The sequence below is a fragment of the Chroicocephalus ridibundus genome, chromosome 3 (assembly GCF_963924245.1).
Source record: "Chroicocephalus ridibundus chromosome 3, bChrRid1.1, whole genome shotgun sequence".
NCBI classification, from domain to species: Eukaryota; Metazoa; Chordata; class Aves; order Charadriiformes; family Laridae; genus Chroicocephalus; species Chroicocephalus ridibundus.
Window position 1 is genome coordinate 63,323,700 of NC_086286.1, and position 13,686 is coordinate 63,337,385.

Sequence of the window (13,686 nt, forward strand, 5' to 3'; positions counted from 1 at the left end):
GGATACCCAGCAGCCTGAATAAAGACTTCGCGGTGTGTGAGCAGTTTCTGGCAGCCTGGGAAGTGGCAGCCGTGCCAGCACGCATACAGTGAACGGGGCACACACCAAACCAAGCTGCTTTCACCAGCGGCCCCCAGTGCAGGAAAGCAGCAGCGAGCTAAAGGGTCTTGCGGTTTACTTGAAGAAGAGTAGGAGAAAAAAATCTGTAGGGGCACTGTATGGGAGAGAGCTAGTAGGGTTTTCAGGTACTCCATCCTAGACAGACCAGGACCTGATTTCCAAAAACCTTCCAGAAACACATCCCCATGTCGACAGCTCAGAGTTGCACTTTCCAGAGGTGCCTAGTCTGGCACAGTATAAAAGTACAGCTTAGAGCACAGATGTTGCTCTTAGATGGCAGATTGAACCCTCTTTCTGTCAGACATCATTCTGAAAACTGAATAACTCAAATCATCAATTCTGAAGTACCGTCATTAGTGAAATGGCATTAAAAGAGCTGGCATTAGAAAACAACCTCTCAGTCTAGGAAAAAAATAAAAAAAGAAAAGCAATGCCCAAACCTCATAAAGAAATCATAAATGTGAACTAAATACTCTGCACATTTCACTGTTGCAGTTGTAAAGAACTATACACAGTCCCTGGTTGGTGGGCTTTTTCTTTTTTTTTTTTTTTGTTGTTGTTGTTGTTGTTTGTTTTTGTTTAATACCAGTACACTTTTCTTTTTTCTTGCCATATCCACTCTTTTACTGGTAACATGTTGCTGGAGAAGACAAAAATGTGACTACCTGCTGGCTCGGCTTGCTTTTTCCCCAATGGATGTATTTTAGCAGAGAAATTCCAGCTATCCTGGCCAGGTCGCTCCTGCCCTGCTCCCAGAGATACTGAGTTCCTCCTAACATTCCTTTGGTCTCTGTGAAGTGTTTAACATATGGCAATAGTCTCAGTAGGGTGGATGTGCATTAACAGGTTTTTGCTGTACACCTCGGATATACTGCGAGGCACAAGTTTATTATGGCATTTATTTTTAGCAGAAGCATGGAAATTGCCTACAGGATTGCCAATTCCTTCAGCCCTCCAGTACTTCAGCCCCAGAGTCTCCTGGCACTTAACCATCTTTCCTAAAAGATTCTGACTTCACTCATCTATTCCCTTTACTTCAGAAGAGGAAAACTTAATATACCGATGCCACTCCCTAACTCAGCACTTTGGCTGCAAAACAGAAGTGAACAGTCACTGCTACTACTATGCTGCCTATTGCAGGACTCCCAACTAACCAAAATGATATTTAGTACCCATAACTGCGCAGAGGGATAAAGGCAAAAAAACAGAGGGATAATGATAGATGAGGTAGGACTGGTTACAGCTATCTTGAACAATTATAGAGAAAAGTATTGATTATGAAGCACTGATAAAAATAATCCGTTAAACCACATTTTTATTTGTTTTCTGAGAAACTCTTAGAGCACAAGTCATGTATGCTGTGTAATAAGAGCCTGTTCCATATTATGATGAAAACAATTTCTATAAACTTTTCAGAATGACTCATGCTCGCTTCCCAAAGTAAATAAATACCTTTTAACTTGACAGCTGACGCAACATGAAGCTGAGTGCTTCCTTCCACTTTTATCACACTCAGATCCCAGAAAGAAAACATTTAAATGGTGAAGAACAAAATTCTTGATTTGGGAAACAGTAGGCCTACTCTCAAATAAATGTCAACACTGCCGTGCTCTGCTGGTGTCACCAGAGCTGCTACACCCAACCTTACATCTTTTATTGTGTGCCATACAAAAGCAGATGGATTCTCGCAGCAGTAATCAATTACAAATTACACATCACCTACAGTAACCTGTACTGCTAGTATTACTGCTGTCAATATGAAAAATGGACTGCGGTGTAGGTAAACCCAATGGGAATAAGCATTTATGCCTCTCGTCTCTTTTAACTGAAATGGTGACAGCTGGAGCAAGCAGGGAAACAGGGGAAGACCTGCATCTATCCCACTTTGTCCTGGTCTGTCGAGCTCAGAGAGCTGGCTCGGACAGAGGACTTTACGAAGCTGCATCCTCATCAGAGGCCCAGGAGGCGGTGGGGGTGCCTGCGCTGCCATGGCGCGTACCACAAAGCCAGCTTTCTTCTCCTGCAGCGTGACTCAGAGCTATTCCAGGACAGTGTGCCTACACACGGGCTGTGGTCTCACTGCTACGCAATGCAAGGAGCCTGAAGGAAGGATTAACAAACCATGCGAACCGTGCAGCACAGGCTGTCTCATACCTGGAGATATGTGGTTGATAATTAGCAATGCATACTTCTCTCGTTTCTGTTGTACTAGACAGGCTGAACTAATGCTGAATTACTGTGGTTTTCAAACTGTTTAACAAATCCCTATTAATTTCTTTCACTGTTAATGTTACTTGATTTAAAGTATATAAAGAATCGTTTTTAAAGCACCTAAGTACTCAGGGAATCTTAATTTCCACAAAAAATCACGGGGAATTTAATTTCTAACTGCTGGTATATATAAAAAAGGTTTTAAGATGTCAGCATTAAATTGTTTACCAATCTTGCTGTTATGTTGGCTTTGAAGATAAGCAGCGATGGGTAGCTATAACTCAAGACTGGCAGCACATAGTCACCTGTAAACACTACCAACTTCTTCCCATTAACTGGACAGGCAAAAAAAGAGGTGACTATTGCATAAGGCACTCAGTGAAGATGTAATACAAATAGCATTCAAAATGTTAGAAAACACAGAGGATGAGACAGAAAGAAATACAAAAGAAAAAGCATTCCACAAAAGCATCTGAGCTGCAGATAAACTTTTACTTGAGGTGATTTTGACTGTGACACCATTAAACAGTTCAGAATGGAGAGCAAAAAAGTAGGACCAGGCACAATAGACACATTCAAAGTAACGCCAAGGATGAAGAAGCTCCTTTCTCAGCAGAAGGTGATGATACAGAAAAAGTATAACATCTGAGACTTCAGGACACAAAACTAAAAGTTGCATCTACTTTTTGGACTACTAAAAATAAAAGCATTCTAAGCCTTTCGTTTAAGTTAATGGTCACTGTACCAGAACAGTGCTGTGAGCAGCATGGTCACACCTCTCTGCCTGTCCTTGTGTCTCCTGGCCTTGCTCCTCCTTGCAGATCTGGTGTGAGAATACACACAACTATGTCTTTTCAACAGAAAGCACTTATAATATGTGATGATTTGGTATGAAGACTCTTTCTTATTAGAGAACGCAGCAGAAAGGCAAAACAGAAAAGACTGGAATCTCTCACATCTCAACAGCTAGTCTTTGCTGAAATGAGTTTTTGGTTACACTTGAGCTACGTTCCAAAACAACAGAGAAAAACCCCATTCGCCAATATATTACTTTCCTGAAAAATGACATCTAACAATGTCAGGCCTACACTACAGCCAGATAAAGTCAGTGGAAAGACAAAGGAAGTCATTGGAACCCGGATCAAGAGCAGGCAGCTTCAGCAGGAGACTAAGAAGGGATCATCCTTCATTCACTCAGGAAGAATTCCCAAATCCCTCCATCTGTGATGAAGGCTTTCTTTTCAGATCACAGACACAAGATGCCAGCAGGGCACTGTGGAGAAACCTGTGGATTTCTGCTTGGCTCTTGTGGCATTCTAAGATGTTGCTCAGCACGGGTCAAAGCTGCCCCTTACCGCCTTCAGTAACACTGAAGTTGAAGCTGCGGGGACTTGAGGTGGCCCAGGTCCTAGTTGTTCCTAAAACCTCACCAGAAGAAATCAAGGAAATTTTTCCAAATACGAATAGGCATCACAGATGTTTTCATTTATGATGAGAATAGCATTATTATTTCATAACAAATAATTTGAAGTAATCTACAAAGAATGCAAAAACCTAATAATTTACTTGTTAAAGATACTTAGGACTATAAAAGCAAAATTATGCTGCTCTGATGTTACTAACTCCTGTCTAAAACTATTACACAATCTAATTAACTTAAGTTTTATCCAAGTGCATTAAACTTTCCATTAAGCAACACAGCACCCAAGAACACAGCATGCAGGAGCCTGAATCTGCCTTACACTGGTGGTAAAAATCCCACGGACTTCAAAAAAGCAGGACTAGGCACGGGCAACTCTGATTTACCACTTTCCTCCCTATTTTCATTCCTAAGAGAAGGGATTTCTGTTTAAGCGTAGTGGTCTTTACCCAGATTGCTACCAGTGTGGCTTTTAATTTGGTTGAGTTGTTTAACAGTACTAATATTAATGTCGTTTCACATAGTAGAAGCAATTGAACGCAGGAAATAGGCCAAAATTATGACAATCAAGCAGTGGAAATTGGAGCAAGCAAAATCTGTTTTGTATGTTAAGTGGAGAAAAGGTTATAAATGAATTGGGGCCTGAATTCTCAAAATTGCTTGCAAAATAAAAGAAGAAAGGAGAAGCAGGGGGGCTGATCTGCTTAATAATGACTAATTCCCCTACTGAGGCAGCCCTACATAGTCATCTGACAAGACTAGGATCAGTAGGAACCTTCTGAGAAAAGCAGCTGCAGCAGTCACAGAAAGTTTTGACAAAGTTGCAGTCTTAAAAGGCAAAGAATTAATGAAAGAAACAAACAGATTTATAATTTATTTACATAAAATGGACAAATTAGCTTCACTTTCAAAGGTTTGTGCAAAATAACGGGAGGCAAAGAAACAGCTATGCCCATAGCTCGTTCTGAACTCCTTTATACTTTTATTTTGAACAGCTGCCCTCTCATTAAGAGACAGAAACAGCATGACTAGGGGAAAAAAATTAAACACAGACACAAAGTCAAGTATAGCTGTGATAAAATTCTGTCTATTAAAGTGGTTAATAATCTACCAAAGTATTAGCTTGATATACTGCTGTCATCTAGAGATCTCGCAGTATTAAAGGTGCTGATAGTAATAGGCACTTTTGGACTTGGCACTCTGTCTCATCACCATGTACATAAACACATAACAAGCACAGTGTACTTTGGATTTCTGCAGCTCATAGAGCACAGCAATGAAAGAATAACAATCCACTTTCATATTTTTGTTTTGTTTTGCTCCTCTCCAGAATGCAGTACAGTTTAAAATATTTATTTGGAAAACACCTATTTTTAACGTGCCAAAAAAAGCCAACTTCCTACCTCCCACTTCCAGCTTCTATTTCTTCTCTGAATCATTCTCTCTCTAACGATTCTTTCTCTTTCACTTGCAAGAAGACCAGGTGGGGAGACCAATAACAGGAGTTCCTTGATAAGGTAGCAGTATGGTAAATAAGGGTTGAAGCAAAGCAGAATGCATAGAAAAGGTTGGGAAAGGCTGTTTTGTTCTTTGGGGGCTTTTTTAATTGTTGTATAAAATACTAATCCAAAAGGTACGGAAAAAACATGTGATCTGAATTATAAGAATATGAATTCATGTAAAGAGAGGGAAAACTTTTCAAAGAACAATTTAAAGAATTATGATAGTGGCTTAGAAAGAAGGTGGCTATGATCTTGTGGAAAATCCAGAAAAGAGAGTTAAGGTTCAGTGAGTTAGACTAATATGTTCAATCCTGTAAAAGATGAAAGTTAAGGCCGTGATACTTATGGGTTAGGTCTTAAATTTTAACTGTGGAGTGAAATTCTGTTCAGATAAACATGAAGGTAAATGAAAGAAATACCACAATAACTAAGGGAAATAGTGGAATGTCTAAAGCTGCAAGAGACTTATTCTTGACTATTCAAAATGGAGAAATAAGAAAATCTTTGGACAACTATTCACAGAAATAATTTATAGGAATATTTAATTAATAGAAACTGTACGAAATCACACTGTGAGCAAGTTACATAAAAGAACTCATCTATAACATTTCAGTGGATCTTTCTCATATTTTTTAGTAGTGAGAAATTAACTTTCCTTCCATCGGGGATTAAAAACGTCCAACCTGTAACCTGCCAATTTTTTATACCCCAAAATGTTACTTTCATGTCTTGTGGGATTTCCTTAGAATCCTATCCAGGACAAATTCAGGAAAGTGGAAAATCTAACAAAGTATCTTGAAAGCAATGATTGGGAAGTAGTAGAAAAAACCCAGGGGTTACTTTCTGGATCTTCAGAAATTCAACAGGCTTCTTCCTTGTAAAATCTAGAAACAGCTGTGTGAACCGCAAAGAACTGGAAACCTAGTGACTAAACCCAAGAACACTGAAGACTACAGGGAAATTGATCTTTCCTTTGTTTCAGAAGGGAAGCAATGTACAACAGTAGACATATACTCAGAAGACCTAAAGCTGGAAGAACGCCAACTTTTCTCAAAAGTTTCTCCTGTGAAATGCATGAAAATATATGGAAGACATGAAAAATACAGGAAAAAACAGCAAAAAAAATCTCATGTATACGTATTTTGATACATGTAAATGTGCATACACGATGTGTAAAAAGTGTAATTTTTGTTAGTCACATATCACGTAGCTCAATTAAATTTTTAATTATCCCCATGTTACTCCAACTGGGTTGCTAGGTTGGGCAGAATCTTAACTTCTCTTTTTTTTTCTTTTTCTAAGAAAACATGCACAGCATAACGATCCTGATTATTTGGAGAACAATAACATTTTATGAGACATGATTAGTATTTATACTAAATTATTCAGAATGATGATAAAATGCCATTTGGCCTTGACATAAAGTGCACTACAGCCCATGAGAAGAATAGTTTCTCATTAGACCAGGCCTCCCTTGAAAACCTTTATGGCTTTTTATGAATACGTAATTCCATTGCCTCTGAAATTACATATGATGAGCAAAGTAAATAGGAATGGAGTAACTTCCCCATAACAGTGACATATGTCAGGGAAAGGGAATTACTGGAATAATTTCTCCCTCTTCAACTCCTTTTTTTTACAGACCAGGGAGAAGAAACAAAATCCAGAGGACAGGATAGTGGGAAGGTGAGATGAGAAGAAATCAGGTGTGCAGACTAGGAGAGAACAGAGGCAGACAAACTGGGCTGCTAGTCACGTAAAAGAGACAGGAATAAGGATGGGGAAAGCTTTACATTCCTCAGCAGTCTTGGGTTGTTAGTAAGACCCAAGGCAAGGTCTCCACTTAAAAGGTTTTTCTGGCATAACTGTATCATTTAGAAGTGTGAAAAAGAATCCCACCCACATCACTACACCCTACTATAAATGTAGGTCAAGCAGCAAAATAGTCCATTCAGAGACTGAGTTTACACTACACCAGTTAAATGGTTTTGCCCATAAAAGCTGTCTTTCTGCTGTGGGTGTGTGGGAAGGAGATAGTACCATTTACAAATCTTTTCACATTTAGGTAAACTCTGTAGAAAACTGGAAGCACCAGTAACTACTTCCTGAGGGTAAATTGGGAATATTGGGCTATCTCTGAAATTAAAAAGCCCAGCTGTTATCATGGTAGTTCTCAGGAGTCAGCAAAGTCCTTTCCTACAGGACTTTTGCCTACACTGCAAACAGATACATCCCATACTCACTTGTTGCCCCTTCCTCACAAGACTAATTATGTTTTGGTTTCCTCTCCTTAATTTGGTCCTAAGATTCACTCCCTCCCCACATAAACCTCAGAAATCATGCTGCTGCTTTCAAAGAAATCCCCTGAGGCCCAATTTTCAGGGGGTGTGACCCATCTAACTTTCTTTGGCTGCCTTTGAAGCCATCCCAACTCCAGTCCCTCCGAGCCCAGCAGAAGTCAGGAAATGAGAGCATATGGTAAATAGTTTAACTCACACTAGCTTGGCTTTCAATTCTAGCATGATTTTTCAGTTTTTTGCATCTAGTAAGATGTCTGTTAACTCAAAAGGCTCTGGTTCAAGAGAATAAATACAGTGACAGTGGATAGATACCAGTGTACCAAAGCTTGTTGCTAAAGAAAGCCGGGTGTACTATACCACATATACGTGATATGTCTATTCAGTTTTGTGATGGACGAAACCTGAACTCTGAAAAAATGATCCGTTGAGGTTTAAAGCTTGGTAGGTTTTAAGTGAAAACAAACACGATAATCAGTATTAGGTTTCTGAGCACATCCAGAGCACTCAGCTTGCCAGCAGTCTAATATTTACAGACTGGCAGCGTATACCCAATAATAGACAATGAATTCTGAATCCAATAATAGACAATAAAGCCTGTTGTAAAGCTACTTGTAATAGCAGCTGTTGCCTCTATCAAGAAAAACTCTTTAAAATGTTACCTTTTAATACTTCTTTTTGCTCTTGCTCCTTCTTTTATGGAGCCAGGGTGGATGCTATGAGAGAAATAAACATTAATTAGGGTGGGATAATTCTCAAAAGGAACATAGCATAAACATCTTCCCCCTTCATTTACCTGATATTGACCACATACACAGTGTAATTCCAGTTCTGGAAAGTGCGGTTTAGCTGAAAAACAGGAAGACATTGAGCACATGAATGGTGAGATGTGTTCTTGTTCTTTGGAGTTCTTTGTTGCTTAAGATATAGAATAATTTCACCTTTCTCCCCCTTGACAAATCCCCTTCAATTTTTCAAAGCAAAGAGAACACCTTCCCATTTCAGTGAGGTGATTGTTATATAGATGTAAAACTGGTAGTGAGAGATATGGGCTTTTTTACTGACAGAAGGAAATCTCTATAAGGTCACGACACAGTGAATAGGTGAGTGTACAGGATGCCAAACTTTTCCTTTTCTCCATCTCTTCCTCATCTTAAATTCTCAGAAACACTTCCATTAGAAAAGACTTACTAGCAAAACAACAGGGTCAATTTTCACCTCAAAGTCTATGAACCTATGATGTTATTTGTACTGTTTATTCTGAATGGGCAACGGCTACTCAGTTTTCCCCCTGGGAGACCCTTTTGCAAACTCTGCTAGGGCCAAGTGACACCTCTCTCGATTCTTTGGCTCAGGCATCTACGTACTTCGCCTGGCTACTGCTGCTAAGAGAACAACCTTGGCAGGTGTGGATGGCTGCATTTCTGGTTTGTAGATGACTACAGGTGGTTTCCTTAGCTTCTGAAATCTGAAAGTCTCTAGGTTTATTGAAAGAAAAACAAATATATTTATGACATCATATTTTCATGTAAGTAGTTGGTATAAAGATTACTTACAGATTGTGTGAGTGCCACTACCTGAACTATCAAAAAGGTCAGAATTTTCTGTATTCAGACAGGAGGAACTTTCAAAGGCAGGAACTTCAAGAATTCTTCACCCAGAGGGCCCAGAAAGGAGCTTATATCTCCTAAAATGTGTTTTAAAACCAGGGGCTACTAGAAACCCCAACAACTTATGGCAGAAGACTTCTGAAGTAGAGAATATCAGGGTAAATTGGAAAAATGTATTGCTTCATACAAATGAACACTGCTTATTTTTTTTTTATTATTATTATTGCTATCACAATATAACTTCAAAACCACGTTAGCATCTGGTGAGAAAAATTTTGCTCTGTATGGTGATGTTGGAATTTAGACATCTACCTCTTTCAGTGGACAATGCTGATTTCTCCATACTTTCCAAAATATCTCAACTAGTATCTACATTTCTTAAGAAGGTGGCTAGTATAGTGGAGACATTACAAAATTTTATCCATCGTGCCTAACAGCCCCAGCTAGATCTGAATTCATTAATAGAATGATCTTCAGAGAACATATATTAATTTAAGAATTTATTTTATATTCTCTCTTTTTTTTTTCTTTTCAGATTGGTAACATCATTGGGGCAGATTCATATAAGCAATCACACAGGAAAGAAAACTTAACTTACCCATTCTGCAACCACTTCATGTACTTTTGACACTGAGTTGGAGTTGGAACTAAAGACAGTTATAGATATCCTGTAGAATAGCCCACCTGTCCATTAAAAACAGCATTATAATGTTAGAAACTGAGCAAATTTACATTTTTAATAATGAGACTTTAGTTTCATGATGAATATAAAGATTGGGCTGAGCTCCAGATACAAGGACACCTCAAGTTCTTGTTGGCATTATACAAATTTGGAGTGAACAAGCCCTGTGGGCTAGTCTCGACTAGCATTCTTGCTAGTCCTGTTGAATTAGACAAAAATTCCCACCCCCTCCATATTTTTGGAGACACCTGAAATGTGACATGGAAACTCACAAACAATGTACGTATGGGTAGTATTTTGCATATGCCTTTAACATGCTGTGTAAAATCAGGATCATGAAAGTGTCATGAATTTAAAAAATAATCATAATTATTAAAGTCTGTAACTTGTATAAATTTTCCTTTCAGTCATATTGTTATGATCCATAATTCAGCCGCTGCAGATTAGACTTAAAACTTTGTGAGCGCAGGTAAGGCTCATCAATTGAAAGTAACAAGATAACTGAGGACAGAATTAGATGGGAGAAGGAATATCCAGCCCCTGTTTTCACAGTACAGTCTTTGCTCTCTCTCTGGTGATGGCCAGAGAGTAGAAGAACCCACATTAGCTTTACAAAATTAATTTTGGTAAAAATGTTTTGAAATGGCACCGGGTAAATATAAATTCTCTTTAAGCTCCTGAGTTCGTAGGCAGCATTACAAGGTTTCACATCTAATAAATAACATCAAATCATCTCGTAGTTACACTTTGTGTTAAAAACCTCTGCTTTTCACAAGTCGAATTTTTTTTCACTAAGCTATGAAAAATTCTGTACGCTCCAGTTGGATAAAATTTCCCAGGATGCGGGGGAGGTTTAAAAGCTTCTGGATCAAATCACTTGCATGTATCCGCACATGTGGCATTGCTTGGTTCAGGGCTGTTACCAAATGGAGCGTGAGTCTTGATCACGGATACATGTATTTATATAAATCTTACGTAAATCTTACAGAGACTACATAAGACAGAACAGGACATGACAACATTTATACAGAAATCCCTTTCTGTCTCTTGATTGTAAAGGAACTGCTCTATCTTTCTTAGCCTGAATAAAAGTCCTTTTATTCTTGGTGAAGCAAATTTCATCATATTACGACTAGATAATCCTTTCACAAGAGCTTGAAATAAAAGTATCTGGAAAAAAATTTGAAGTCAGTATTTTCCAATTTAATTGTATATATTGGTTATTATCCTATCCATGAGCTCGTTTGAGTAGTGTTCTTTCTTTTCATTACGGAATTGGTCATATGATCACCAAGATTATTATGAAAATCCCTCTGTAATAAAATACTAAAGAATCAATTTCTTGCAGGGTGATGGTTTACCAGTTATCTTCTTTGGTAAGCTATGATTAAATTTTAGATATGGGTAGAATGAACTTGCTTGCTTTTTGATTTATTTTCTTTTTTTTCCTCCCTTAACTCAGCAGGCACACAAAACTGGTGTGCAGTTTAATCTGAAAATACTTTTTAGTTTGTTATTATTACTGTGACAGTTTCAAATAAAAAAGAGAAAAAATAAGTCTTTGAAAGTAGAAACTGGACTTTGGGCAAGTTTAAATACTTGCAAGACTTGGATCTCATTTATATGTATATATCTCTGTATATACATATATTCAATTTTATATGTATAATGTACCTTTTATATGTGCTATACAGATACACACATACAGAAAGTGTGCATTATATATATTCTTACACATTCATATATAATCATATATATAATTATAATCTCATTTATATAATTATGTATATGGACAAAATTACCTTAATATAGGAATATGCAAAGTATTTTTAAAATCAAACATAGTAACTATAAACTAGTCAACAGCTTCAAGATCTCCGCCAGATGGTGACCCAAAGCATGTTTTAATGAGGCAAAAAAAGAACAAGAACAAAGAACTAATCTACATTTTTAAACACTCTCAGGAGACTGCAGTGGCAGATTGCAAAAACTAAAAATGATTTCTCACTATCCAAATTAAACAGTGGAAATCCCACCTCAAAATGCTGAATGAAAAAAAAATATTGTTATGGGCAGAAAATTGATGAAAACTAGCCAAAGATAATTTGAAAAAAGGATTTGGAAAAACAATTCTTCCCACACCCACCACCAACTACACAATTATAATGATCAATGAAATACCCGGATAAGGTTGGGGTTTTTTTTTTCAATTCCATTAGGCAAATTATCCAAAAGTTTCTTTTGGAAAATCTTTGTTTTTTGAAAGTTAAATCCTCAAAAATATACGAATAACATAAGTGAGAAACATTCATCCAGTCTCAAACAATAAAATAGCATAAAAATATATAAAATACATGGCAGACCAATATATTATCCTCACAGTCTCATGAGAGCTCTCTTAGAGAAGTACACAAAAATTAGAAATCACACATTAATGACATTTACTATCACTACGATGTTACAAATTCCCTTCTACTGTAATTAAATTACTATTCCAAAATCTTTTCATATGCTAAATGGATCTATATCTAAAGGATGAAAGCCAGCTACTTCTATGTTCAGTCTACCAATTAAATATCTAATAGATAAGATGATCTATTTTTTTTTCTACATCTAACTTGATGACTTGACATACTGTAGTTGACCTCAGGTGGACACAGGCAGCCCAGCTCAGTGAAGGAGTAACACAAACAAGATAAAGAGACTGTAGGAGAGCTAGTAAGTTGATTCAGTGGTGGATAAAGGGTGGTATTTTGCCTTGTCCCAGATGGCAAATTGGCCAAGGAATGAACATGTGCCGAAACTGATGACTGATGGTACGTTACAGAAGAAACTGGCATTTGGGACTGCATGAAAGAGTGATGGATTGCTGCTGCAGGTGTTGTCAGACTGCCCTTCAAGATGGTCTCTTTGTGCTCTATAATAAGTCCACTGTATGAAGATGGCAAAGGTATCGCATCATTCATTATTGCAGTTCTTGATGACTCGAAAATAGAAGAGAGATTTGCAAAATGTCCATAATCAGCATTTTCAAAATCCAAGGCATGAGTACTAACAATATTCAGAGAAGACATTCCTTCCCTGTGCTTGGTAAAGGATCCAGGCCCCTCCCCTTCTGAATCCCATTGGGAAAGCCTCAATATGTTTGTTGGTGTCAGAACAGCAGAATTCCTTATGTCTTCATTATCAGTAATGATTTTTTGTTCTACTGCCCATAGAGAGTATCTCAGGCTCTCCCCTTGATTTTCAACAGAGTTTTGTTCTAAAACAGTTAGATGACTTCTTGGTGTTACTGTTGGCAAGCTTAACTCTGCTACATCCCACTGAGGGATCAGGCTTGGAGAAATTGTATCAAGATGATCCTGAAAACTTTGTGGGAGTGGAGGTGTGGCATAGATGTTAGGAGGTACACTGACTCTGAATTTTGAGTTTGAATGAAGAAGGTGCCTTAATTCCAAAGACAATGTCATTGGAAGGAAGTCAGAACTCATTGAACAGATGTTTTTTAAAAAAACACCTGCATCTATTTGAACTTTACTTCTTGCTTTATCGATGGTGTTTGTTACAGCATCATTCACTGAAAGACTTTGAGACTGTGGTGATCCATGTGTTCTTGTACTGTTTATCAAACTCTTAACTGCCAAGAAAGCGGCTTGGCTATCCCTTGAACACGAAGGCTGGGTTCCTGAATGTGTTGGAAGGATAGAAACAAGCTGCTGCCTATTGTTGAGGAAGGCTGTGTTGGTTTCATCACTTATTATATCAGTTCCAGTTTGCATATGCAAACTATCAAATATCAAATATTCTGTGGAGTTTTCAAGTACCTTATCAAAGGGACTTACCT

The 13,686-nt window shown here is 37.8% G+C and overlaps 1 protein-coding gene across 6 annotated transcripts in view; it reads right to left on the reverse strand.

Annotated features, from left to right (window-relative positions):
• Window positions 1-13,686, reverse strand: part of ADGRG6 (adhesion G protein-coupled receptor G6) — a 111,889-nt gene that overhangs the window by 37,560 nt on the left and 60,643 nt on the right. For all 6 annotated transcript variants that reach the window (XM_063329454.1, XM_063329450.1, XM_063329451.1 and 3 more), the window contains 3 exons: window positions 9,759-9,844; window positions 8,347-8,399; window positions 8,213-8,266 (listed from right to left, as the gene is read on the reverse strand). In XM_063329454.1, the coding sequence (XP_063185524.1) occupies window positions 8,213-8,266; window positions 8,347-8,399; window positions 9,759-9,844 (193 nt within the window). The remainder of the gene's footprint in view (window positions 1-8,212; window positions 8,267-8,346; window positions 8,400-9,758; window positions 9,845-13,686) is intronic.